The sequence below is a fragment of the Micromonas pusilla genome (genome assembly GCF_000151265.4).
Source record: "Micromonas pusilla CCMP1545 genomic scaffold MICPUCscaffold_7, whole genome shotgun sequence".
Taxonomy (NCBI): domain Eukaryota; kingdom Viridiplantae; phylum Chlorophyta; class Mamiellophyceae; order Mamiellales; family Mamiellaceae; genus Micromonas; species Micromonas pusilla.
In genome coordinates this window covers 323547-346526 of record NW_003315888.1, presented here as the reverse complement: position 1 = coordinate 346526, position 22980 = coordinate 323547, and the positions used below count along the sequence as shown (strand labels likewise).

The following is a 22980-nucleotide window of genomic DNA, read 5'->3' as shown; positions in this document are numbered from 1 at the left end:
ATTCCGTCAAGCATTTCATCAAGATGCGCGGCGCCATGTACGAGGAGTACGGGTACATCTTCGACGCCAAGCAAGGGCTGTGCATCTTCCCCGGGGGCACGATCGACCGGGACACCACCAAGCTGCTCACGCAGGAGGTGTTAGACGCCCAGCAACGGTACCACACAGGCTGCGTCGAGAACGGCAAGTTCACTGCGCCGGAGCTCCTCCCTCGCCGCACCGATGCACAGCTCAAAGTGCAATTCGCGCCACTGCTCGAGGAGAAGCTCAGGTTGAGCGCGCTGATCGTGAAGCTCCAGGGTTGGCGCATGGAGTTGAGACGCACAGCCAGCAGCAACAAGGCAAGATCCTACTTCATCTACACCGATCCCGGCACCGGCACTGTCAAGAAGGAGACCCGGGACCTGAACAGGAAGGCCATCAAGTGGATCATCGCTAACCAACCGGAGAACGCGCAACAGCTCAAGGATTTGCTCACCAAGTACCAGCCGGAGATCGCGGAGCAGTTTGAGTGGACAGCGACAGCGACAGCGACGGCGACGGCGACAGCGACAGTGCCCGCGGGCGGTGCGGAGGGCGATGAAATAGCAGAGTAAATCGCGACGATGTCGCGAGATAGCGTCGTCAATCTAACGGAACCGACGGAAACGAACACGTAGACCATGATATGTAACGAAAACGAACGAAGATACGGGGAAGGGAGTGGATCCCCGCCACACCTGAATCACGGGCATCCCCGCGAGCTCGCTGTTCGGGTCCTCCACCGCGCTCGGGTTCACCGTGTCGTTCGCGCCGACGACTAACGAGACGTCGTACTTGTCCACGTCGTTCTCGACCTCTTCCATCTCCTTCACGACGTCGTACGGCACGCCAGCTTCCGCGAGCAAGACGTTGAGCTGCCCGGGCATCCTCCCGGCGACCGGGTGCACGGCGACGACGACGTCTTTGCCGCTCTCGCGCAACAACTCGATGAGGTCCGCCATCGCGTACTGCGCCTTGCTCACCGCGAGGCCGTACCCGGGGACAATGAGGACCTTCTTCGCGTCCGCGAGGTCCTGCGCGGCGGTGCCCGCGTCGGACACGACGCACTCGCCGCGCTCGACGTCGCACAGCATGTTCGGGTCGACGTCGACCGTCTTCGTTTTGTTCAGCGTTCCCTTGATCCCCAGCAACACGCCGACGATGGAACGGTTCATCGCGACGCACATGATCTGCGATAAGATCGCCCCGGCCACGGTCGCGTTTTTCTGCACGAAGCATTTGCAAAAGATGCACCAGTCATCCTGCTGCTGCGCGCTGATCGAGTACTTCTGCCGCTGGATGTTCGACATCGCGATCGACGTCTCGCGTATCGCGTCGGCGCCGCGGTCGGTGGAATCTACTCGCGAGCGCACCCACCCCGCGCTCGTGTGACCCTGCGTGTAGACGACCGCGCGCAAACCTAATGGTCGACGTCGTGTCTCAGGGCCGACCGAGCTCGGGTCGCCAGTCACCAGCACTTCTCGACGCGCCGCGCCCGCGCCACGACGCGCTCCGCACTTCGCGATGCTCCGGCGCGCGCGGCGCGGCGAGCTCGCGCGTCTAATCTACGATCTCGCGGCGGGGTGCCGCGCGTCGTCGAGCGCGCGCGGCGCGTCGGACCCGCCGCGTCGGCATCGCGTGGGCGCGCGAATCGGCGCGGGGAGCGACGACGAGGGACGGCGCGGGCGGGATCCGCGATCGGTCGCGGGTGCCGACGGCGCGCGACGCGCGTCGACGCGCGCGCGACGCGACGCGTCGCGCGACGTCCGCGGCGGGTTCGCGTCGTCGAGCGCGCCGCGAGGGTTCGCGGCGTCGAGCGCGGCGGGCGACGACCGCGCGGCGGTTCGCGCGGCGTCGCCGTCCGTCGTCGTCGACGACGCTCGATCGTTCACCTCGTCCGCCGCGTCGTCGTCGTCGTCGTCGTCGTCGTCGTCGTCGTCGCCGCCGCCGCCGCGACCGAAGACCCACGACTGGCGCGCGGACATCGCGACCGTCCCGAACGCGCTGTCTATCGCGCGCGCGGTCGCCGGCCCGTGCCTCGCGACCGCGCTCGTCTTCGACCTCACGCCCCCCTCGTTCGTCTTCGCCGGTGTCTGCGCGGCGGCGGCGAGCGACTGGGCCGACGGCTTCCTCGCGCGGCGGCTCGGGCAGACGTCCATCGTCGGGTCGTACCTGGACCCGATCGCGGACAAGGCGTTCGCGGGGTCGATGGCGGTCGCGTGCGGGGTCGCCGGGCTCGTGCCGTGGTGGCTCGCGGGGGCGGTGGTGACGCGGGACGTCGCGTTGGTCGCGGGCGTGGGGTGGCAACGCGCGCGCGCGTTGCGGTGGCGGTGGGTTTCGGTCGCGGTGTTCGCGGGGTTGGAAGAAGAAGGCGGGACGTCGACCGTCGCGAGGAGCCGGGACGGGGACGGGGACGGGGACGGGGACGGGGACGGGGACGGCGCATGCTCGTCGAGGCCGACATCGACGTCGATGCCGTTCCTGGAGCCGCAGCTGATCGGGAAGGCGTCGACGGCGACGCAGTTTCTCGTCTTCGCCTGCGCGTCGTCGACGCACGCGTTCGGGTGGCCGCCGGCGGGTCTCGCCGAGCCGCTGCACGTCGCCGCGCTGTGTGTCACGGGCGCGAGCGCGGCGTCGTACTACTTCGCGTCGAGGGACGTGTTCGCGACGGGGGGGACGACGCGGTAGGTAGACGAAGAGACTCCGATCTCATAGACTAATTTTACACTCATCAGCTCGAACGCGACCGCCTCTTTCGGCGTCCGCTCCTCCGCGGCGGGTCAGCGCGTCGGTCGTCAGTACTGCCCCGTGTTGTACATCCATCCCAACGTCGTGGACGCCTCCTTATTCCCCGCGTCCGCGGCGACTTTAAACCACTTCACCGCGGTCGTGTTGCACGCCTGACATCCCTCGCCGTCGAGGTGCAGGAATCCCATGATGCCCGCGGCCACCCCCAGGCTCTCCGACGGCAGCGACGCCGCCCCCGCCTCTCGCGCTTTCGTCGCCTTCTGGAGCCAAAACAGCGCCTCCTCGCCGTCCACGCCCTGGTTCCCGACGCCGCGGTAGAAAATCTCCCCCAACCGGAACTGCCCCACGCACGAGCCCAGCAGCGCGGCTTTCCGCCAACTCTTGTACGCGCCCGCGTGATCGCCCTGGAGCTCGCGAAGCGTCGCGAGCGTCTCGTGCGCGGTGACGTTGCCGCCCATCTCCGCGGCGCGCGCGAGGAGCTTCGGGACGACGATCTTCGCGCTCGGGGACGCGCGCGGGGACGGGGACGCCTTCGCGCGCGTCGGCCGCGTCGCGCTAGAGTCGCCAGAGTCTAGCTCGTGTGTCAACTCTGACAGGTCCGACGACGCCGAGTCGTGCCGCGCGCGAAGCGACGTCCACGTCCGTCGGTGCGCGCTCGCGATCGCGATCCTCGCGTCTAACCCTTTGAACGGCCGCCGCGCGTCCATCTTAAACGCGACCGTCTTGAGGTACTCCGTCTCCCCCAGGACCGCGTCTCTCCAGCGGCGGCACACGCCCGAGATCGCGACCGCGGTGGACGCGCGCCTCGGAAGCGCGGCGAGGATCTGCGCGAGGATCTCGGGGGGGAGCGCCTTCGCGGGGTCGCACCGCGCGCCGTCGTCGCCGTCGTCGTCGTCGTCGCGGTCGTCGTCGCCGCGCGACTCCGCCGCGGGCGTCGTCGCGTCCTCCGCGGCCGCCATCACGCGCGCGCGGGAGTGGCGCTCGCGAGCGTCGACGCGACGGGACGCGTCGCGTCGTTTGGATTAATTTATCCTGTCGTTCGACGACGCGAGTCGACGTGTCAACATTCTGACGATCGCGCGCCTCGCACACCGCGCGGCGCGGCGCGAGCGTCCCCCGCCCCGCGCGTCGTCGTCGTCGTCGTCGTCGTCGTCGCGATGCGCGTCAACGCGCCGACGTCCCCGTCGTTCGCCGGGCCCCCGAAGCTGCGCGACCTTCTCGCGCACCTCGCGGCCGTCGCGCCGCGCGTGCGAGTCGTCGCGCTGGACGCGCTCGGCGCCCCGCTCGAAGTCGACGACGCTGGCACGACGACGGAGACGACGACGGACGACGGCGCTTTTGGCGCCCTGGACGAGGCGACGGAGTCGCTCGCGTGCGTCGTCGACGGCGCGTTCGTCGCGACGGTCGTCGGCCTCGCCGGCGCCGCGGGGCTCGTGCGCGGCGACGGCGACGACGTCGCGACGGGAGGAGGAGGAGGAGGAGGAGGAGGAGGAGGAGACGGTCGCGCGACGACGCCGACGGTGACCGTGGCGACGTGCGAGTCGTCGCCGATCGCGCGCGGCGCGACGGCGGACGGCGCGGCGGCGAAGACCGTGGCGGCGTCGCGACCGAGCCGCGCGCACGAGCTGCTGACGACGCGCGCGAGGGAGGTGTTCGCCGCGGCGATGGCGACGGGAGCGACGGGAGATGAGGGCGCGTCGGCATCGGGGGGGGGCGGAGAAAAACGGCGGACTTCGATCACTAAGGTGCGTTCTATACACTGGTTCCCATACGACCGCGTTCGCGTGGTGAACGCCGATCCTTAAGGACTTTGCCCGGCGCGTCTCTCCGCCCATCCCTCGCTTTCGATCCCCGCCATCGACGCCTTTCAACTCCATCTGACGCCTTTCAACTCCACCCCGACGTTCGCTCGTATGGAACGACCCTAAGCGACTCGCCGCGATCGAAGCGCTCGCGCTGTGGCTGGACGATCACCACGACGTGTTCACCGCGGGGGATCCCGCGAACGATGGGAAGGTGCTCGCGCCGGACTTGGACCGCGGGGGCGTGCTCGTCCCGTCGCGGCTGTTGCGATGACCTTTGAGCGTCTAGAATCTGATACTGCTGAAGGATCTGATTGATGAATAGATTTGTCGGGCGCGCGAGTTTGGCCGCGCCCGCCGTGCCCACCCTAAATCCCCCTCATGTCAGTGACTCGTGTCGTCCTTCTCGTCGTCGTACTGATGCGCGTCCCGCCCGTCCCTGACCGCGTTCGCCACCTTCGACCGCGCGCTCCCGTCCGCGTACCGCCCGATGTGCGCGAGGTAATCGTCCCAGTCCGGGAGCGTCTTCGCCACCGCCGGCCGCTCGCGCATCGTTCGCAACCACGCGTGATACGCGCGCAGGCCGTCCGTGTTCGCCGGTATCGTATACTCCAGGCCGCGGTAGAACTCCAGCACGGGGAGGCGGTGCGCCCACGGGAACAGCGCGTAGTCCACGAGCCCTGGGGTGTCACGTCCGCCGTGGAACGGGCCGCCCGCGAGCCCGTCGCCGAAGCTCGATATCGCCTCGACCATCTTCTCGAACCCGTCTCGCTGCTCCGACTCGTCCTGGCGAACCAAGACGTGGTAGTACCTGCTGCAGATGCTCTTATTCACGACGTCCGCGGCGACGCGCGATTCCGCGCGCTCGTACGGGCACGACGGCATGATGGGCGCGTCGCCGCCGCGCACGAGCTCGTCGATAAACTCGATCGCGACGAGCGACTCGCGCACCGGAGGTCTCGGCGTCTCGCCCGCGGGGACGACGCCGGAGTACGTCGCGTCCTCGATGAGCGTCGGGACCATCCCGAGCGGGTTGTGCTTCAGGAGCTCCGGGGCTTTGTAGTGGTACCAGTTCTCGTGTGAAACGCCGATGTCGTCCGTCGCCGCGCGCTGCTCCCACCCCAGCGCCTCGTACCACTTGTACGTCAGGTGCTCGGCGTGATGTTCCAGCGCGAGCGTCGCGCGATGCGCGAACGGGCAGAACCACGCGGACATGTAGTGCAGGTGCGGCTTCGCCGCTCTCGCGGCCGTGGATGCCATGACGACGCGACGCGGGCGGGGCGGGTCGCAGTCCACGGGCGGTCGTCTCCGCGCGCGCGAGGTGTGCGCGCGGCGTCAACCCTAACCCCGAGAGATGCGGATGAGCTATCGGCGTCGCCGAAACCAAGCGTGATTCGTCGTCACAGATCCTCGCGCGCGCGCGCTCGAGACTGCCAGAGCGCGGCACGATGCCCACGCCGACGCCGCTGCCGTCGCCCTCAGACCCGCCGCCGGACCCGTCGCTGCACGCTCGGCACGCCACCGTCGAGCGCGTCATCGACCCGGAGTACTGGCGCGCGATCTGTCCAGGCCTCTCCGTCGACGCAGCAGATCCCGCGACGATCGCGCCGGCATCGTTCGCGTCCGCGGCGCCCGGCACCGCGCTGCACGCGCTCGGACGCGCGGCGCGAGACCGCGTCCTGAGAGACGGATTCGCGAAGCTTCCCGCGGCGCCTCTGCGGCTGCGCGACGTCGCGGACGTGCGTCTGCTCGCGGCGTCCGCGATACGCCTCGCGCAGCACGGATGGAACCCGTCGTTCCTGCTCGCGTTCGACGAGACGTGGATGGTGGCCGCGCAGCTCGCGGAGGTGGTCGCGCTCGTCACCGGCGGGAACAGGCTCAACTTCGACGCGCTGTGCTGGCACGTGGACCCGGTGGACGACGGCGACGGCGTCGACGACGCGTCGACCACCACGACCGCGTTCTCGCCGCACCGCGACCGGCAGCCCGACGACGCGCCCGCGACGTTCCGCGACGACGGCACCGCCATGTACGCCACCGCGTGGATCCCGTTCACGGACGCGACGACCGAGAACTCGTGCCTGCACTTCATCCCGCGGCCGCACGACCCAGGGTACTTCGTGGGCGACGACGACGACCCGGACGCGATGGATAAGGACCCGCTGCGGCTGTGTCTGCCGAGCAAGGAGGCGTATCAGAACATCGCGGCGGCGCCCGCGGAGGCGGGCGCCGCGGTCGTCTTCACGCATCGCGTGATTCATTGGGGCGGACGCGGGCGAGGCGGCCTGAGCTGGGCCAGCGCGGACGGCGAGGAGAGCAGTTGCCGAGTGGAGCCGCGCGTGTGCGTCTCGTTCGGGTTCGCGGACGACGCGTACGAGCCGGCGTACATGTCGAGGGCGGACAACGCGCCGTTCCCGCCGTTGCGACGGAGGCTGGCGCTGATCGCCGCGCAGATGATCGTATATCACGAGCGGTTCCCGTTCGATCTCAGGGCGCTGACGCTGTTTCATCAGCTCGCGACGCGCGAGGGCGCGGAGGGGGTGTTAGAGAAGGGGTACAGGAAGAAGGTGATGTACGAGTACGTTCGCGCGGCGGCGGCGCTGGGGAGCGGCGGCGGGGAGAAGAAGCGCGGGAAGAGGAAGGACGACGGCGACGACGACGACGACGACGACGACGATGACGACGACGCGTCGGACGACGACGACGGCGACGAAGACGACGCGATGGAGCGCGCGTTGGACGCGATGTTAGACGCGAAGATGGAGGGCGGCGGCGACGATTTCGAGGACGATTTCGACGATTACGAGGACGGCGTCTTGGAGGACGAAGACGGCGCGTCGCTTCTCGAGCCCGAGTCGAAAAAGAAAAGGCGACGGTAGCGTAGGCGACGGCGCGCGCTCCGCTCGACGACTCGGCGCGCGTCGTAACACATCTAGCTAGAAACTAGTACGGCATATCACCTTCATCGCTCTTCACCCGCCGCCGACCCACCCGCCGCGTCGCGACGCGCTCGCCCCCCGCGGGCGCCGCGCCAACGGCGAAGCGCTCTTCGAAATCCAACCGCCGCCGCCGAGCATCTTCCCGTCCGTGATCGCCGGCTTCGTCGTCCGCGCGCCGCCGCCGCCACCGCCGCCGCCCGGGGTGACAGGGTAGCAACGCTTCAGGTCCGAGGAGTACCCCTCGATCGCGGCGGCGACCGCGCACGTCTCCCGCAGCGCTTCCTGCGTCTTCAGAGGCGACGGCGCGCCGAGTCGCACGCTCCTCGACGCCGCCTCCGCGCGATTTATTTTCTCCACGTCGCGGCCGCTCGCGCCGACGTCCCCGGCGCGCGCGTACGCCGCCGTCGTGCTCTTCCCGAGCGCCTGCTCCCTGTGCTTCATCGCGGCCGGCGACGTGCCGATCGGCGTGCTCTCGCCGTAGGAACGCCACGACTCGGCGTGCGCGAAGAGGTGCGAGCCGCCGCGCGAGCCGACGCCGGCGTCGGGAGTGCGCGCCTCCGTGGACGACAGCTTCGCGACCGCGTTCGGGTCGTCGATCGTCGCCGTGCCGACGCCGGCGGGGCAAACGCGCGCGTCCTCGGACGTCGGCATGCGCCCGGCGAGGTGCTCGTACTCGAAGCGAGCGCCGGGGGAGACGTATCGATCGATTCGCGCGGACGGCGGCTTCGCCGTCGCCGCGGGCGTCGGCGTCTCCGTCTCCGCCGCTCGCGCCGTCGCTCTCGCGGCCGCGGTCTCGTCTTCTAACTCGCGCACGCGCGCTCGAAGCGAGACGTTGCTCTCCGTCAGCGTCGCGATGGAGTCCCTCAGCCTCGCGTTCACGAGATCCGACACCGCGCTCGCGTCGCGGGCGGCCAAAATGCCCCCTCTCGGCGTCTCCAATTTTCGCGCCGCCGCCTCCGCCGCCGCCTCCGCCGCCGCCGCCGCCTTCTTCGCGCCCGAGATCCCCGCGTCCTTGAACGCGTCCGAAGCCTTCCGCGTCAGCTCGAGTTCCCTACTCGCGTATTCCGCCGCCGCATCCGCCGCCTCGCGCTTCGTCCGCGCGAGCTCCGCGCCAATCGTCTCTCGTTCGCTCTTCCACGACGCCGCCGCCGACGCCATCGCGGACCGCAACTCGCTCACCTCCCCGTACAGGGCGTCGTTCGCGTCGCCTCTCGTCATCGTCTCCGCGACTTGCGCGCCCGCGACGGCTTTGTAATCGTCTCTCTCCTTCTCGAGCTCGCGCACTTCCGCGCGCAACGCCGCGACGACGGTGTCGTTCCGTAGCGCGTCCACTTCCAATTTCGCGTTGTACACGTCGCGTCTCAGCGCCGCGACGTCCGCGTCGTGTTTCGCGCGCTCCGCGGCGGCGGCGTCGCGCGTGCGTCTCAGTTCCGTCTTGTACTCCACGAGCTCGGTCTCTTTCGCGCTCCGCCGCGCGTTCGCCGCGTCGCACTCGGCGCGCAGCGCGCGAATTTCCTTCTCTCTTCCCTCGGCGTCTCTTCTCGTCTCCTCCTTCGCTTCCTCTCGCAGCCTCTTCTTCTCGAGCGTGAGGACGACGCGCGTCTTCGCCGCGTCCGCGGCGCGCTGCTTCCACAGCCGCGACGTGTACTCGTTCTCGGTCGACGCCTCGCCCGAGGCTGCCGCGGCGTCCGCTTCCGCGAGTTTCTCCAGGTGCTCCGACAGCGCGTTTTCCACCTCGCGAAGCGACGCTCGCGCGTCGTTCAGCTCGCGCGCGAGCTCGTCCACCTTTCCCGCGAGTTCCACGGCGCCGCCGTCGTTCTGTGGACGCGAGAGCGACGAGGGAAGGGGACGTCGGCGAGCGCGCTGGGGGCTGGGTGGACGGGGACCGGACGCTCGGGACGACGGGACGACCGAACGCGGACGCGCGATGAATTGGGTCGCGTGCTCGTGTCGTGGTTCGCGCACCCGCGCGGAAGCGACGCCCCTGGGCTTCGCCGCCGCGAGGTTCTTCGCCATGACCGCGGACGCGTCGCGCAGCAACGCTTTCGCCCACGGTTTATTCGACTCCGCCATCGCGCGAGGCCGCGGCGTGGCGGCGCCTCGAAGAGTGCGCGACGACCGCGTTTGGAACGCGACGTCGTTGTTGACTCGCGCTCGCGCTCGCGCGTCGAATGCAAACGTCACAGATTCTCGCGCGACGCGACGTCGCGATGTCGTCGACGCGACCGCGACGATCCGCGCCCGCGGCGGCGTCCGTCCCCGACAACGTCCGCCGCGGTCTCGCGTCGTTCGTGAACGGGAACGAGGAGCTCGTGCGCGCGATGGGCGTCGAGGAGGACGGCGACGGCGGCGACCTCGTCGACGCGCTTCTGGACGTCTTGCGCGTGAACGCGCTGAGCCACGAGATGCTCCTCGCGCGGTTCTTCGACGCGAGCGCGCTGTCGAGCTACTGCGAGGGGGTCCTAGGGAAGTCGGGGAAAGGGTCCGCGGCGACGCTCGCGGAGAGGATAGCCCGCGAGTGGTCCAAGCCAGGGTTCGGGACGTGATGAAGGTCGATAGATGACGATCAGATTCGATCGATCAGATTCGTCGAACGTCGTTCTCGCGCGCGCGACGCGAACTCATCAGACTAAGCTATCTCGTCATCCTTCGCGTCGCCCCCCCACCCCTCCACAAACGCAACACCACCCCGCGGCGCCGCCTCAGAACGACTGAAAGAAGAACAGCTTCAGGAGAATCCCGAACAGCACGTGCGCGCCCACCACCGCGGTCACGACGGGCCCGACGACGGCGGCGCCCTTCGGCGACGCCCCCGCGATCGGTCGCACGTTGGTGAACAAAAACGACGCGCTCACCGCCATCCCCGCGATGAACGACATCCACCGGAACGCCTCGCTCGGGACGACGCACAGCAGCGACACCGGGACGTACACCGTCAGCGCGTACCCGTACGTGGACACGAGCTGCACGAACGACAGGCTCGTCGTCGGCACGCCCGCGAAGCACCGCAAGACGAGGTACAACAAAACCGGCGCGACGGAACAGTATCCGAAAAACATCGCGCTCGACACGCTGATCTTCTCGATGTCGAAGCTCCACTCCTCGCCGTCGGACTTCCCCTTGGACGACATGTACTGCGCGTAGTTCCCCCCCATCGCGTGCAGAAACACGAGCGTCGCGCAGATCCAGAACGGCCCGTATAAATCTGGATTGCCGTCGCACGCGCGCGCGAACGATCCCGCGTAGCACTTCGCCGTCGCCTCGAACGTTCGAGATAAGACGTCGTCCGTGTCGACGTCGAACCACTGCTGGTAGTACGCCGCGCTGAAGATCCACCCCGTCTTCTTCGCGCCGCGGCCGACGTCGCCAGACGAGGACGAGGACGCGAGCGGCGCGGACGACGACGACGTCGCGCCGCCTCCGCCTCCGGACGACGCGACCGCGACGCCGCCGGCGTCGCGCACGAGCGGCGCGCGGTCGTCCGCGAACAGCGCCTCCGCGGCGGCGTCCTCCGCGGGCGTGGACGTGATCCCGGACCCCGCGCGCGAGTGCGTCGCGGAGGCGTGTGGATCTCGCGGCGGAGGCGCGGAAAGAGGGGGCTCCGACGGCGACGGACCGAGCGGGAGCTTGCCGAAACCGGTGTCGTCCTCGGGCATGATGAACGGGTTCGACATGATGGAAGGCGTCCTCCGCGGGGCGAGGAGACGCGCGCGCGCGACGGGCTCGAGTCCTCGGACGCGGACGGCCGTCCGCGCGTCGCGCGAAGTGCGCGTCGAGGGGCTCATCATTCGGGGCTTAGTGCTGACGTCTTTCTGTTTTCAACCCGTTGGGCGGAGCCGCGGGGTCCCGTCCCGTCGTCGTCGCCGCAGTGATCTGAGCGCGCGCGTCGCGCGAAGGGACGCTTCCGACACGACGCGCGGACCCGTCGCCTCGGAGCACCTCCCCGAGTCTTCGAGAGACGCTCGCATCGGCGGGGCGGCGACGGCGACGGCGTCGTCGAGGTCGCGGACGCGCGGCGGACGGAGCGAGTCAGTTCGTGCGAAAGAGGGTGCCCGCTGCGTCGGATCTGACCGAGCGATTCGAACGTCATGGTGAAGCTGACGATGCTCGCGCGCGTCTCCGACGGCCTTCCCCTCGCGGAGGGCCTCGACAGCGACCGTCAGGCGGACCTCGAGCCGTACAAGCATCAGGCGAAGACGCTGTTCAAGAAGCTCAGCGCGGGCCCGCCTCCGCCGTCGCGGATGTCCTACGAGTCCGGGCCGTACTTTCTGCACTACATGATCGAGCAGGGCGTGTGCTACCTCACGCTGTCCGACCGCGGGTACCCGAAGAAGCTCGCGTATCAGTACTTAGAGGACCTCCAGAGGGAGTTTAGCGCGCTGAACGGCGCCGCGGTGGAGACAGTCGCGCGCCCGTACGCGTTCATAAAGTTCGACACGTTCATCCAGAGGACGAAGAAGCTCTACCTCGACACGCGGACGCAGCGCAACTTGAACAAGCTCAACGAGGATCTGCACGACATTCAGTCCGTGATGACGCGGAACATTCAGGACATCTTAGGCCAAGGCGAGAAGCTCGACAACGTCACGAACATGTCGGAGACGCTCGCGAGCGAGACGAGGAAGTATTCGAAAAAGGCAAAGGAGCTCGCGTTTCAGGCGCTCGTGCAAAAATACGCGCCGATCGTCGCCGTGGTCGGGATCGTCGTCCTGTTCTTGTTCTTCCGGTGGATGGTGTTCGGAGGACGAAGGCCGAGTTGATGCATCCCATCGTCAGTCTCGCGTCTCGTCGTCCTCGGAGGGAGGTTGGTTTTCTTGTAATATAGGCTACCTACTACGCGCTCTCGCTCGGCCTCACTCGGCGAAAAACTTGTGCGTCATGGAATGCGAGTACGTCTCCCCCGGCCGCAACACGCACGTCCGAAAGTTCGGCTGGTTCACCGCGTCTGGGAAGTGCTGCGTCTCCAGGCACAGCCCCCCGCGTTTGCCGTACGTCGCCCCGCCCTTCCCCGTCCCCCTCGCGTCCACGAAATTCCCCGCGTAGAACTGCACGCCGGGCTGGTCGCACCACACCTCCATCCGTCGCCCGGTGACCCTCTCGCGCACCTCCGCGGCGAGGAACAACGCGGAGCGACCGTTCACCTGCGCGTACCCGTCGAGCGCGAAGTTGTGGTCGTACCCCCCCGGCGGCGGCCGCGCCCCGATCGCGGTCCAGTCGCGGAGGTCGAACGCGCCCGTCGTCGGCGCGACCGACCCGAGCGGTATCATCGTCTCCGGGTCCACGGGCGTGTACCCGCTCGCGCGTATCCGCACCTCGTGCTCGTCCACGCTGACGCCGGCGTCGTGCCCGCGGAGGTTGAAGTACGAGTGCTGCGCGAGGTTCATCGGCGTGGGTTTGGTCGTCGTCGCGCGAAACTCGGTGCGCCACTCGCCGCCGTCGACGACGCGATACGTCGCCGAGACGGTCGCCGTCCCCGGGAAGCCCTCCTCGCCGTCTCGCGAGACGTACGACATGCGCACGCCCATCCCGAGCCCGGCCTCGACGTCCGCGGGGAGCAGCGCGTCGACGGTCCACCACTTTCGGTCGAACCCGACGCCGCCGCCGTGCAGGCAGTTGTTCCCGTTGTTTTTTTTCAGCGCGTCGAACGTCGCGCCGTCGACGGAGAAGGACGCGTCGGCGATGCGGTTCGCGCACCGCCCGACGACGGCGCCGAAGTACGGCCGGTCTTCGCTCGCGTCGTACCGCGCGAGCGCGTCGTACCCGAGCACGACGTCGTCCGCGCGTCCGCGCTTGTCCGGGACGAGGAGCCTCGTGACCGTCGCCCCGAACGGGGAGACGTGCAGCTCGATGCCTCGCGCGCGGAGCACGATCGTCTCGAGCCCGCTCGCGTCCTTCGCCTCCTCCTCCTCCTCCTCCTCCTCCTTCTTCTTCTTCTTCTTCGAGGACGTCTTCCTCTTGACGAACGCGCGCACGCGCGCGCCCGCGCCGGCGTCGTCGCGTATCGCGCGGAGCGTCCCCGCGGCCGCGACGACCGCGCTGACGAGATCCAGCGCGAACGGCAGGCCGACGCCCGCGGTCTTCTTCTTCGACGCCGCGACCGCGGCCGCGACCGCGGCGAGCTCCGCGTTGCGCTTCCGGCGGCGGTTCGACCACATCTTGATCGACAGCGCGAGGAGGAGGAGCACCATGGCGCGCGCCGAGCGTCGCCCGCGAGGGGACGAGTGCGGGAGCGACGCGCGGCCTCGCGACGACGCGCTTTTTCAAGTGCATCTGCAGGAAAGAGCGCTCGACCGCGTTCGCGCTGCGGGTGCCGAGAAATCGTGGTTCGGGCTTCCCCGGGCTCTCAAAATTTGCAGACTAATTGCTCTGTGAGATGTGCGGGCGCTTCTCATCCGGTTATTTCGCTTCCCTCGCGACGTTTCGCGGGAAGCGCGTCCGCCGCGGTGCAGGCGTCACATCAACGTCGCGCGCCTCACGGCCCTCACTCGGCCGCTCGACCGACTTTCCTTTCGGATACGTTCACGCCCGCCTTCACGAGAATCGACACGATGTCGCCGTGCAGCATCGTTCGCGCCGCCCCCGCGGCGGTCGTCGCGCGTCCGAGCGCGTCCTTTCGAGCAATCAAAAAAGGCTCGGCCGCGAGGCCGACGCTCGCGAGCGCGCGCGCGGTCCTCCCCGGCGCCGCTCTCGCCAAGCGCGCGACGATCGCGGTGAAGACGCGCGCCGCTTCGAAAGATTTCGATCTTCACCGCGTCGCGCCCTCGGCGACGCCCGCGGACGAGCCCGCGCTCGTCGTCGCGGACGCGGAGGCGACGGCGTCGTCGTCGAACGAGGCCGCGACGGCGATCGGCAAAAAGGTTCTCACGGCCGCGCTGCTCGTCGGCGCGACGTCCGCGGCGTTCTCCCCCGCGCCCGCGCTCGCGGCCGCCGCGAAGGTCGTCGTGCCGGTGATCAACCAGGCGGACACGGCCTGGATCCTCATCTCCACGGGTGCGCGCGTCGTTCGCGCCCCCGCGTCGCCCGTCCCCGAGTCCCCGAAAGGTCCACGAAAGGTCGCGCGCCAAAAAAAAAAACCAAAAACCTCTCGCGTTCAGGTTTTTCCCTTCGACTTTGACTTCGACTGACCCTCACCCGTGACACACTTCGTGATCCTCCTCCCCACAGCGCTCGTGCTGTTCATGACCATCCCCGGTCTGTCCGCGTTCTACGCCGGCATCGTGAAGCGAAAGAACATGCTCTCCGTGCTGATGCAGTGCTTCTCGCTGACGTGCGTGATGTCCGTGCTGTGGTACGCGGTCGGGTACTCGCTGTCGTTTTCGAGCGGCGGCGCGTTCCCGGGCGTCCTCGGCGGCCTCGATAAGGTCTTCCTCGCCGGCGTCACGAAGGCTGCGGTGTGGGAGACGATCCCGGAGGCGCTCTGGGCGCTGTACCAGATGACGTTCGCGATCATCACCCCCGCGCTGATGGTGGGCTCGTTCGTGGAACGCATGAAATTCAACGCGGTGATGTGGTACTGCGTCCTGTGGATGTTCGCGGTGTACTTCCCCGCGTGTCACATGGTCTGGGGCCCGAACGGCGCGATGGCCGCCGCGGGGGTGTTAGACTTCGCGGGCGGGATCGTCGTGCACATCACCGCCGGGATCGGCGCGCTCGTCGGCGCGATGACGCTCGGCCCGAGGAAAGAGAATAAGATGATCGCCGGGAACTTGGTCCTCACCGTGCTCGGCACCGGCATGCTGTGGGTCGGGTGGTACGGGTTCAACGGCGGCAGCGCGCTCGCCGCGGGCGCCGACGCCGCGTTCGCGTGCCTCGCGACGCAGATCGCCGCCGCGACCGCGGCGATGACGTGGTGCGCGCAGGACATCGCGGAGAACGGCAAAGCGTCGATGCTCGGCATCGCCACCGGAAGCATCGCGGGGCTCGCGACGGTGACGCCGTGCGCCGGGTTCGTCGGGCCGCTCGGCGCGCTGTTTCTCGGGCTGGTCGCGGGGGTCGTGTGCCGGTACTTTTCGCTCGTGCTGAAGGAGAAGTACGGATACGACGACTCGCTCGACGTGTTCGGCGTCCACGGCGTCGGCGGGTTCGTGGGGACGTGCCTCCTCGGGATCGCGGCGTCGCCCGCGCTCGGAGGGTTCAACGTCGAGACCACGGCGATGGCGCAGACGGTGATTCAGTGCACGGCGGCGGTCGCGACCGCGGCGTACACCGCGATGGCGTCGTTCGTGTGCCTGAAGATCACGGCCGCGATCTGCGGGGGCGAGCTCAGAGTGCCGGAGGGCGCGGAGCAAGGCGAAGGGTTGGACATGTGGTGCCACGGCGAGTCTTGTTACACGCTCAGCGAGGGCGAGACCGTCGGCGGCGCGGCGGCGGCGGCGACGACCGGTCAACCCGCGGGGGCGGTGGTGTGAACGATCGCGCCGCCGAACCCAAACACCGCGGAAGAAGTTTTGTTCTCTCGTCCATTCTTTATTACCCGAGTGAGTGCGTGGTGGTCGAAAAGGAGGGCGCGCGCGTACACGTGCGGTAGTGAGCGGTGAATCGATGATTTGTTAATAACGCTCGAGCGATCTATCGCCGTCCACGACCTCGCTCGGCTAGTCTACACGGCGATTCGAGTGCTCTCGCCGCGCTCGCCTCGTCTCAACGGCTTGATCGCGAACCTCCGGAACGACTGCATCACGCCCGCGAACTTCTTCGAGACGAACCAGTATATCGACGTCGGCACCGACCCCAAGTTCACGTGAAACATGGAGATGATCATCACCGCTCCGACGTCCTCGCTCGCGTCGTCGGACGCCGTCGCGTCGGACGGCGTCGGGACGCCGTCGCCGCATCCGCCCGGCCGGGGCATGACGTAGTACCCGGCGGTGATGAGCTTCGCGCGGACGTACCCGGGAATTTTCGGCGGCTGGAACTTCGGCGGCAGCGACGTCGCGACGTACATCCGCGCGCCGCCGGGGAGTCGCCGCCGCGCGGATATCAGCTGCTGGTCCCGCCCGGCGACGGGCCAGATGGGCTTGAACAAAATCTCATTCTGCTCGCAGTTCGCGTTGAACGACCGCACGTTCCTTCCAAACTTACAGAACGAGTCCCACTGCGGCCGCGTGCTCGGGTCGCCTATGCTTCGGTGCATGTGCGCCACGCTCACCGGCGCGTCAAAAATCCCGACGTTCACCGGCGGCGAGAACACCGTCTTAGGGTCGTTCCATACAAAACATGTTCACCGGTCAGTTGAAAGGGGACCCACGCGATCAAATGTTGAAACCGAGATACTGTACGGGTGAAAAACTTTTGTATAGAACGCACCTTATCCTTCAGCGAGCCGTCCTTTCGTCGCTTCTCCGACGGCACGCGGTCGCTGTGCTGGTACCACGTCCGTATGCGTCCGCCCTCCTTCGCGACGCCGGCGAGGGTCGTGCTCGCGATGAACGGCCTCCCGCGCTTCTTCTCCGCGTCAGAGTTCCTGTGCAGCGCGTCCAACACCGCGCGCGTTTGCTTCTCCATGCGCGCGAACGCGGCTTCGAGGTGCGCCTCGAGCTCCTTCGGGAGCCCCTCCCTCCACGGCTCGCGCGGCGCGTCCACGCCGCGCAGCGGCCACAGCGGGTCGTCCTTCCCCGCGGGACTCGCGGGGGCGGCGGCGGCGTCGTCGTCGTCGTTCGCGAAGACGTCTTCGGCGAACGACACCTCGCGCGAACCCTCGGCGGCGACGTCGTGCGCGCGCGACTCCTCGGGAATCGGCGCCAGCGCCGACGGCGATGATGAGGTCTCTTCGTTTCCCCTCCCGACGCTTCCTTTCGCGCGAAGCCGATGTCCCGCGTTGACGTTCAGCGGAACGCTCAGGGCCCACACCTCCACCCACCCCACGATCGCGCTCGCCGCGATCGCCGCCCTCGCGTCGATCGACGCGAACCCCCCTAAGCCCGCGGTCGCGCCCGACGCGGTCGCGCGCCATCGCGACCACAGCCCGACGGTGCACGCGAGATGGTAAAAGAACAAGACCGGGTCCACGCGCGCGGCGAACGTCTCCGAGAACGCCGCGGGCGGGGGACCGCCGCCGATCCCGGGGGCGAAGAGCCCTCTGAGGATGTCCAGAAACACCGCGCACGCGCGCACGAACGTCACGGACGCGACGTCGTCCAGCGACGGCGTCGACCACGACCATTCGTCGTCGTCCGAAGCCAAGCTGGCGCTTTTCGTCGAGCGACGCCTCGAATCCGCCGACGCCGTCGACGCGCCCGCGCGCGCGGTCGCGGCGACGCACAGGAACAGGACGAACGCGTCGAGCGCGAGCCCGAGGGCGAGGGCGATCCGCGCGCGCGGTTTTCGCCCGGGGGACGACATCGCGCTCGCGACGTCGACGCGCGCCCTGCTTCTTCGACGGACGCGCGCCGCGGCGCGTTCAACACAAAATATGCCTTTGAGGTCCTTTCATCGTTCGGTCGTTTTTTTCTCCGACCCAATAGACCCATCGACGGCGCGGGCGCGGTCAAATTGAAACCTGACGTGGGTGAAAAATGTGAGCTTCTCAACGGTCAACTCGCGAGATCAGATGACACATGGCATGGGTCGCTCTCTCTCGGAGAAGATCACTGACGGCGGGCTTCGGACCCTCGGTTCGCTCCTCCTCAGCTCCTCGCCCGCTCGCCAGTGAACGATCGCGCCGCGGGGCACGAGCCGCGATCCTCGGCCGTCATGAGCGATGCCGGGTACAACGAACCGCTCTCGCCGTCGCACGCGCACGCGGCGTCGTCGAAGCTCCAGGACGTCGGGCGGACCGTCTCCGCGGAGGCGGCGACGCACCTGAGGCGTCTGAAAGAGAGCGAGCGCACCAAGGAGGCTATCGACACCGCGACGGCGTGGGCGTCGAACGCGCTGGAAGACCCGTCCAACTTGCGCGACGCCGCGTCGAAGATGTGGCAGGAGCACGAGAAGGTCACGGAGTGGAAGGAGAAGGGGAAAGGATGGGTCGACAGCACGCTGCAGGACGAGGAGAAGATGGAACGGGTGCGCCGCGCCTCCGCGATCGATCGCGCCAGCTGTGTTTGTTTTCTGCCGTTTGATCCATCTTTCGTCCCCACCGCCGCGCCGCCTCCTCGATCGATCGCGACCCGCGCGCTGACCTCCCGCGCGCCGTGTCTTCGCGTTCGCCACCTCGCAGGCTCGAAACGTCAGCGGACGGATCCTCTCCGTCGCGGAGAAGCTCGCGGCGAAGGGCGCGGCGAACAACGGATCGAAAGTCGCGGGCGCGTTCGCCGCGGGGCTCGGCGACTTGCAAGGCCTCGTCGCGACGGAGAAGGACAACGACAAGCTCTTGGAGAACGGCCGCGACATCGCGCGCGGGTTGTGGGAGCAGCTCAGGGATCAAGCCGGGGAGAACGACTCCTTGGGGGGGATCCGAGGCACGGTCGATCGCATCGTGACGCGTCTGAGGGAGATGGTCAAAGGGATGCAAGACGCGAAAATCGCCGCCGAGGCGAAGAAAGAAGAGACGAACGCCGCGTTGGACGACTACGAGAACCAGCTGTACGAACGCGCGATCGCCGCGGGCGTGGACGAATCGAGCGCGAAAGCGGCCGCGCAGGCGGCGCGAGAGATGTCCGGGCACGTCACGTTCACGACGACGCCGGAGGGGAAGCTCAAGAAGGTGGACGAGGGCGACGACGACGGTCTCTTGCCGTCGCCGGTGGCGAAACTTCTCAAGGAATCGCAAGGGATGTGGAGCGAAGTCCGCGCGGACGAGAGCATCAACGCGCTGCTCAAAGAAGAGATCGCCCCCGGGTTCGAGAACTTGATCCGCAGCGCGGTCGAGGTCGTGTGCGAGATGATGTCCACTCTCGAACTCCCGCGCGTGGACGGCGTGTACGACTCGCCGCTCGGAAGCGTGTGCTACCACGTCGACAACTTGCAGTTTTCGGAGTTCGCGGTCGCGGAGGACGGGTTGAAAGTCGAGAGCGCGACCGGGGCGAATGAAACGCAGACGGGGTTCGGATCCACGGTGTCCATCGACGGAATACGAACCGTCATGAAGGACATCAAGTTCGCGTACTGCGAGTTCCCGAAAGGGTGGGGGATGGTGGACGGCGAAGGGCTGTGCACGGTAAAAGTCGACGGCGCGCGCGTGGCGATCTCGTACGACATCGTCGTGAACACGGAGCAGCTCATGAAGTTGGTGAACCAAGGCGTGGAGCTGTCGAAGGACGAAAGTAAGCTCACGAGCGTGAAGGAGAAGGTTCAGGCGAAGTGGGCGGCGAGGCAAGCCGCGACGGCGCCGCCGCCGGCGGCGCCCGCGGCGTCCGAGCCGCAGAAGAGCCCGAAGGGCGCGAAGAAGAAACACTCCTCGGGGGCGAAGGACCACGCGGCGGCGGACGCGGCGCTGGACAAGGCGTTCAGCTTCGGAGGAATCTTCGGCGCCGGCGGCGATGACGGGAGCGAGACGGACAGCTCGATCGATCACGACGACTTCAAGTCCCCGACGGGCGCCGGGTTGTTCAGCTCGATGTTTAGCGTCGGCGAGAGCGACGAGGACGAGGAGGAGTACGACGAAGCGCACGCGAACGTGGACGCCGCGGCGAACGAGGACGACATCCCCGCGGAGCAAAAGGAGAAGCTCGAGCAGCACAGAGCGCTGCTTCGAGAGCTCTTGGGCGACGAGTTCGTGCTCGAGGAGCCAATCTTAGAGCTCAGAGTGCACGGCGTGGAGATCGCCGTCGGGCAGCTCGACGTCGAGATCGGCGGCACCTCCGCGGCTTGGCTGTACAACATGATCGCGCTCGTGCTCACGCAGCAGCTGCGAGGGACGATCGAGGATAGAATCAACGGGCTCACGGTGAGGCAGCTCGCGCGGTTGTCCGGCACCGTGGAGGCGTACAGCGCTGGGTTAGTCAAAGTCTGCGTCGTGACGGACGATCACGAGGAAGAGGAGGAGGAGCAGAGCATGTTAGGGAGCTGGGTCTCGGGCGGGGGGTTAGGGAAGCTGCGCAAGGATTGCGGCGAGTGGGGGGTCGGGTGGCGGTGCGAGCACTGGAAGGAAGGACGGATCATTCGACGGACGCCGTCGTCCGTCGCGGAGATTGTCAACGAGCACGGCGAGAAGGTGATCATGGTCGCGGGGAAAGAGATGGGCGATTTGACGCTGGACGCGAGAGAGTAGCGAGCGTGAGCGAAGCGACGCGCGGAGTCATCTATTACGTATTTCTATCTATCGACGTTTATTCACGTTAATACCGAAGACAACTACCTAAACGAGTCTATTGCGAATCACGAGCGCGAGGAGAAGCGCCGCCGCCGCGGCGGCGATGGCCGCGAGCGTCCCTCGGCCGCCGCCGTCGTCGCCGGCGGATGCCGTCTTCCCTTTCCCCGCGTCTTCCTTCACGACCCCCACCGCGGCCGCGCCCGACGCGGCCGCGGCTCGCATCGCCTTCGCCATCCCCTCCTCGTCCACGCTCGGCGGAATGATCCTCAATATTTTATCCGCGTTCTCCGGGATTCCGTAGATGATCCCGTCCGAACCGAGGAACCCGCCCTGCCACTTGTCCGGCTCTTCGCCGAGTTGGCCCACGAGCGTCACCGTTCCCGTCGGCGGATCGATCTTCAACACGCTCGTCGCGTCGCCGGGTATGGCGTAGATGCACCCGTCCGGGGCTAAAACCCCGCCCTGCCATTTGTTCTTATACGTCGGCAGCTTCCCGTGCCCGATCGTGTCCACGCGCTCCGTGTCCGTGTGTATCCGTAACACGCAATCCGTGTCGCTCGGCATGCCGTACACGCGTCCTTCCAAATCCACCGCGCCGCCGCCCCACTTGTACCGCCCTTCAAACTCCGGGCCGATCATCTTCACCGTGCCTCTCGCGCAGTCGATCTTCATCACCCTCGGCGCGTGCGACGGAAACGCGTAGATGCACCCGTCCGGCGCGAGCACGCCGCCGTGCCATTTCCAACCTCCGGGAACGTCGGAAAAATCGCCGAGGTGCTCCACCTTTCGCGTCTCCGGCGTGATCTTCAACACGCTGTTCGCGGCGTACGGTATGCCGTACACGCACCCGTCCGGGCCTCTGATGCCGCCGTACCACTTATTTTGCCCGGGCGGGATGACGTCCGAGCCAAACGTGGATATCTCTTTCGTGCGCGGATCCACGAAAAGCACCGCGTCGGCGTTGGACGGGATGCCGTAAATGTTGCCGTCGAGGCCGGCGGCGGCGCCGTGCCACATCCATTTTCCTAGCGGTAACGTTCCTTCCCCGAGCGTTTTCACTTCCCCCGTCTCCGGCGTAATCTCGAGCACGGAGTCCGCCCACGCGGGGATGCCCAAGATCGTCCCCGCGCACGTCCGGATGCCTCGCAGGTACTTGTACTTCCTCGTCGAGAGCACGTCGTCGGAGCCGAGCTCGGTGACCTCGCCGGTGCCCGGGACGACCCGCACGACCCGCCGGTTGTGCGACGGGACGCCGTATATCGCGCCGTCCTCCGCGACCGCGGCGCCGAGCCACTTGTGCTCGCCCGGTATCGCGGGGCCGTACGCGTCCACGACGGTCGGGTCGTCGACGGCGACGGCGGCGGAGGGACGACGAGATTCGGCGGCGTCGGCGGCGATGAAAGCCTTCCCGCGCGGCATGGCGCGGCGACGACGCGTGCGAACGCGCGCGGGGGCAGACGGTGACGCTGGGAGGTGCGCGGACGACGCGAGCATGCACTCGCGGCGCGCGCGGTCGTGGAACGGCGACGACCGGCGGTGGCGGCCGGCGCGGCGCGTTATGGCGACGACCTGCAGTCGCCATCGCATATGCATCGATCGAACTGCGCCGCGCTTTTTCATCAGACGACGCGACGACGTTCAGATGACTACTCTCGTCCGCGCGCCATCATGCACGCGGCCGCCGCGGCCGCGCGCGCGGTTCAAGCGGCCCCGACCACGTCGTGCCTGCGGCGCGTTCACCGCCGCTCCACCGCGCGGTCGCCGCACGGGCAGTGGTGGACCGCGGTGCCGACGGACGAGACGTCCGAGGCGCTGGCGATACTCTTCGCGAACGACGGCGTGAGACGCGCGCTCGTCGCGACGTTGGAGCTGTCCGTGGAGCGGTGCATCGAGCGGTACCACGACGAGGGGATGAAAGAGCCCTTGGAGCGATGGCTCGCGACGACGCTCGGGGATAATTTGGCGGCAAACGCCGGGGACGCGTCGCCGTTCACCCCGAGCGGGATGCTCGGGAAAGTGCTCCGAGAGACGTCGTCGTCGCACGACGCCGTCGCCGCCGCGCTCGGGGCGGAGCTCAAACGTCGGTTCAAATCCCGGCACCGAACGCTCCGAGACGGCCACGTGTGCGTGACGTGGAGAGGGAAGCACACGTCCCTGAGCACTCGGTCGATGGCGATCACGTTGGACATCAGCGCCGCGTTGGCGCAGGACGAGGACGACTTCGCGGCGACGATGGAACGCATCCGCGCCGTGGACACGCGATAGTATAGTAGTCTCA

At 67.9% G+C, this 22980-nt stretch overlaps 17 protein-coding genes across 17 annotated transcripts; 8 read left to right on the top strand and 9 right to left on the bottom strand.

The window, feature by feature from the left end:
- Nucleotides 1–629: 629 nt before the first annotated feature.
- MICPUCDRAFT_59342 (uncharacterized protein) lies at nucleotides 630–1331 on the bottom strand (the record flags this gene model as incomplete). The annotated part of the gene is made up of 1 exon (XM_003059690.1): nucleotides 630–1331. One exon carries the CDS (start codon nucleotides 1329–1331, stop codon nucleotides 630–632), a length of 702 nt encoding a protein of 233 aa, XP_003059736.1.
- A 214-nt stretch (nucleotides 1332–1545) lies between these two features.
- On the top strand, nucleotides 1546–2709 carry MICPUCDRAFT_59341 (uncharacterized protein; the record flags this gene model as incomplete). The annotated part of the gene is made up of 1 exon (XM_003059977.1): nucleotides 1546–2709. The coding sequence occupies one exon, from the start codon at nucleotides 1546–1548 to the stop codon at nucleotides 2707–2709; it is 1164 nt and encodes a 387-aa protein (XP_003060023.1).
- Nucleotides 2710–2816: 107 nt separating this feature from the next.
- On the bottom strand, nucleotides 2817–3728 carry MICPUCDRAFT_59340 (uncharacterized protein; the record flags this gene model as incomplete). The annotated part of the gene is made up of 1 exon (XM_003059689.1): nucleotides 2817–3728. The coding sequence occupies one exon, from the start codon at nucleotides 3726–3728 to the stop codon at nucleotides 2817–2819; it is 912 nt and encodes a 303-aa protein (XP_003059735.1).
- A 198-nt stretch (nucleotides 3729–3926) lies between these two features.
- Nucleotides 3927–4936, top strand: MICPUCDRAFT_59339 (uncharacterized protein; the record flags this gene model as incomplete). Its single annotated transcript, XM_003059976.1, has 2 exons — nucleotides 3927–4514; nucleotides 4699–4936. 2 exons carry the CDS (start codon nucleotides 3927–3929, stop codon nucleotides 4843–4845), a joined length of 735 nt encoding a protein of 244 aa, XP_003060022.1. The 3' UTR covers nucleotides 4846–4936.
- Nucleotides 4937–4955: 19 nt separating this feature from the next.
- On the bottom strand, nucleotides 4956–5887 carry MICPUCDRAFT_47673 (uncharacterized protein; the record flags this gene model as incomplete). The annotated part of the gene is made up of 1 exon (XM_003059688.1): nucleotides 4956–5887. Exon 1 carries the CDS (start codon nucleotides 5829–5831, stop codon nucleotides 4956–4958), a length of 876 nt encoding a protein of 291 aa, XP_003059734.1. The 5' UTR covers nucleotides 5832–5887.
- A 132-nt stretch (nucleotides 5888–6019) lies between these two features.
- On the top strand, nucleotides 6020–7450 carry MICPUCDRAFT_59337 (uncharacterized protein; the record flags this gene model as incomplete). Its single annotated transcript, XM_003059975.1, has 1 exon — nucleotides 6020–7450. One exon carries the CDS (start codon nucleotides 6020–6022, stop codon nucleotides 7448–7450), a length of 1431 nt encoding a protein of 476 aa, XP_003060021.1.
- Nucleotides 7451–7543: 93 nt separating this feature from the next.
- Nucleotides 7544–9583, bottom strand: MICPUCDRAFT_59336 (uncharacterized protein; the record flags this gene model as incomplete). Its single annotated transcript, XM_003059687.1, has 1 exon — nucleotides 7544–9583. One exon carries the CDS (start codon nucleotides 9581–9583, stop codon nucleotides 7544–7546), a length of 2040 nt encoding a protein of 679 aa, XP_003059733.1.
- A 137-nt stretch (nucleotides 9584–9720) lies between these two features.
- On the top strand, nucleotides 9721–10056 carry MICPUCDRAFT_59335 (uncharacterized protein; the record flags this gene model as incomplete). Its single annotated transcript, XM_003059974.1, has 1 exon — nucleotides 9721–10056. One exon carries the CDS (start codon nucleotides 9721–9723, stop codon nucleotides 10054–10056), a length of 336 nt encoding a protein of 111 aa, XP_003060020.1.
- A 276-nt stretch (nucleotides 10057–10332) lies between these two features.
- MICPUCDRAFT_7217 (uncharacterized protein) lies at nucleotides 10333–10857 on the bottom strand (the record flags this gene model as incomplete). The annotated part of the gene is made up of 1 exon (XM_003059686.1): nucleotides 10333–10857. A coding segment is annotated over one exon (525 nt), but the record flags the coding sequence as incomplete, so codon positions are not given.
- A 741-nt stretch (nucleotides 10858–11598) lies between these two features.
- Nucleotides 11599–12352, top strand: MICPUCDRAFT_34180 (uncharacterized protein; the record flags this gene model as incomplete). Its single annotated transcript, XM_003059973.1, has 1 exon — nucleotides 11599–12352. One exon carries the CDS (start codon nucleotides 11599–11601, stop codon nucleotides 12268–12270), a length of 672 nt encoding a protein of 223 aa, XP_003060019.1. The 3' UTR covers nucleotides 12271–12352.
- Nucleotides 12353–12363: 11 nt separating this feature from the next.
- Nucleotides 12364–13665, bottom strand: MICPUCDRAFT_18425 (uncharacterized protein; the record flags this gene model as incomplete). The annotated part of the gene is made up of 1 exon (XM_003059685.1): nucleotides 12364–13665. The coding sequence occupies one exon, from the start codon at nucleotides 13663–13665 to the stop codon at nucleotides 12364–12366; it is 1302 nt and encodes a 433-aa protein (XP_003059731.1).
- Nucleotides 13666–14058: 393 nt separating this feature from the next.
- AMT4 (ammonium transporter channel family) lies at nucleotides 14059–15918 on the top strand (the record flags this gene model as incomplete). Its single annotated transcript, XM_003059972.1, has 2 exons — nucleotides 14059–14500; nucleotides 14675–15918. 2 exons carry the CDS (start codon nucleotides 14059–14061, stop codon nucleotides 15916–15918), a joined length of 1686 nt encoding a protein of 561 aa, XP_003060018.1.
- A 119-nt stretch (nucleotides 15919–16037) lies between these two features.
- MICPUCDRAFT_65360 (uncharacterized protein) lies at nucleotides 16038–16643 on the bottom strand (the record flags this gene model as incomplete). Its single annotated transcript, XM_003059684.1, has 1 exon — nucleotides 16038–16643. The coding sequence occupies one exon, from the start codon at nucleotides 16641–16643 to the stop codon at nucleotides 16110–16112; it is 534 nt and encodes a 177-aa protein (XP_003059730.1). The 3' UTR covers nucleotides 16038–16109.
- Nucleotides 16615–17851, bottom strand: MICPUCDRAFT_65359 (uncharacterized protein; the record flags this gene model as incomplete). The annotated part of the gene is made up of 1 exon (XM_003059683.1): nucleotides 16615–17851. The coding sequence occupies one exon, from the start codon at nucleotides 17849–17851 to the stop codon at nucleotides 16682–16684; it is 1170 nt and encodes a 389-aa protein (XP_003059729.1). The 3' UTR covers nucleotides 16615–16681.
- Nucleotides 17852–18202: 351 nt separating this feature from the next.
- On the top strand, nucleotides 18203–20660 carry MICPUCDRAFT_47671 (uncharacterized protein; the record flags this gene model as incomplete). The annotated part of the gene is made up of 2 exons (XM_003059971.1): nucleotides 18203–18514; nucleotides 18669–20660. The coding sequence occupies 2 exons, from the start codon at nucleotides 18203–18205 to the stop codon at nucleotides 20658–20660; spliced, it is 2304 nt and encodes a 767-aa protein (XP_003060017.1).
- Nucleotides 20661–20747: 87 nt separating this feature from the next.
- MICPUCDRAFT_59328 (uncharacterized protein) lies at nucleotides 20748–22295 on the bottom strand (the record flags this gene model as incomplete). Its single annotated transcript, XM_003059682.1, has 1 exon — nucleotides 20748–22295. The coding sequence occupies one exon, from the start codon at nucleotides 22293–22295 to the stop codon at nucleotides 20748–20750; it is 1548 nt and encodes a 515-aa protein (XP_003059728.1).
- A 75-nt stretch (nucleotides 22296–22370) lies between these two features.
- Nucleotides 22371–22967, top strand: MICPUCDRAFT_59327 (uncharacterized protein; the record flags this gene model as incomplete). Its single annotated transcript, XM_003059970.1, has 1 exon — nucleotides 22371–22967. One exon carries the CDS (start codon nucleotides 22371–22373, stop codon nucleotides 22965–22967), a length of 597 nt encoding a protein of 198 aa, XP_003060016.1.
- Nucleotides 22968–22980: the final 13 nt, after the last annotated feature.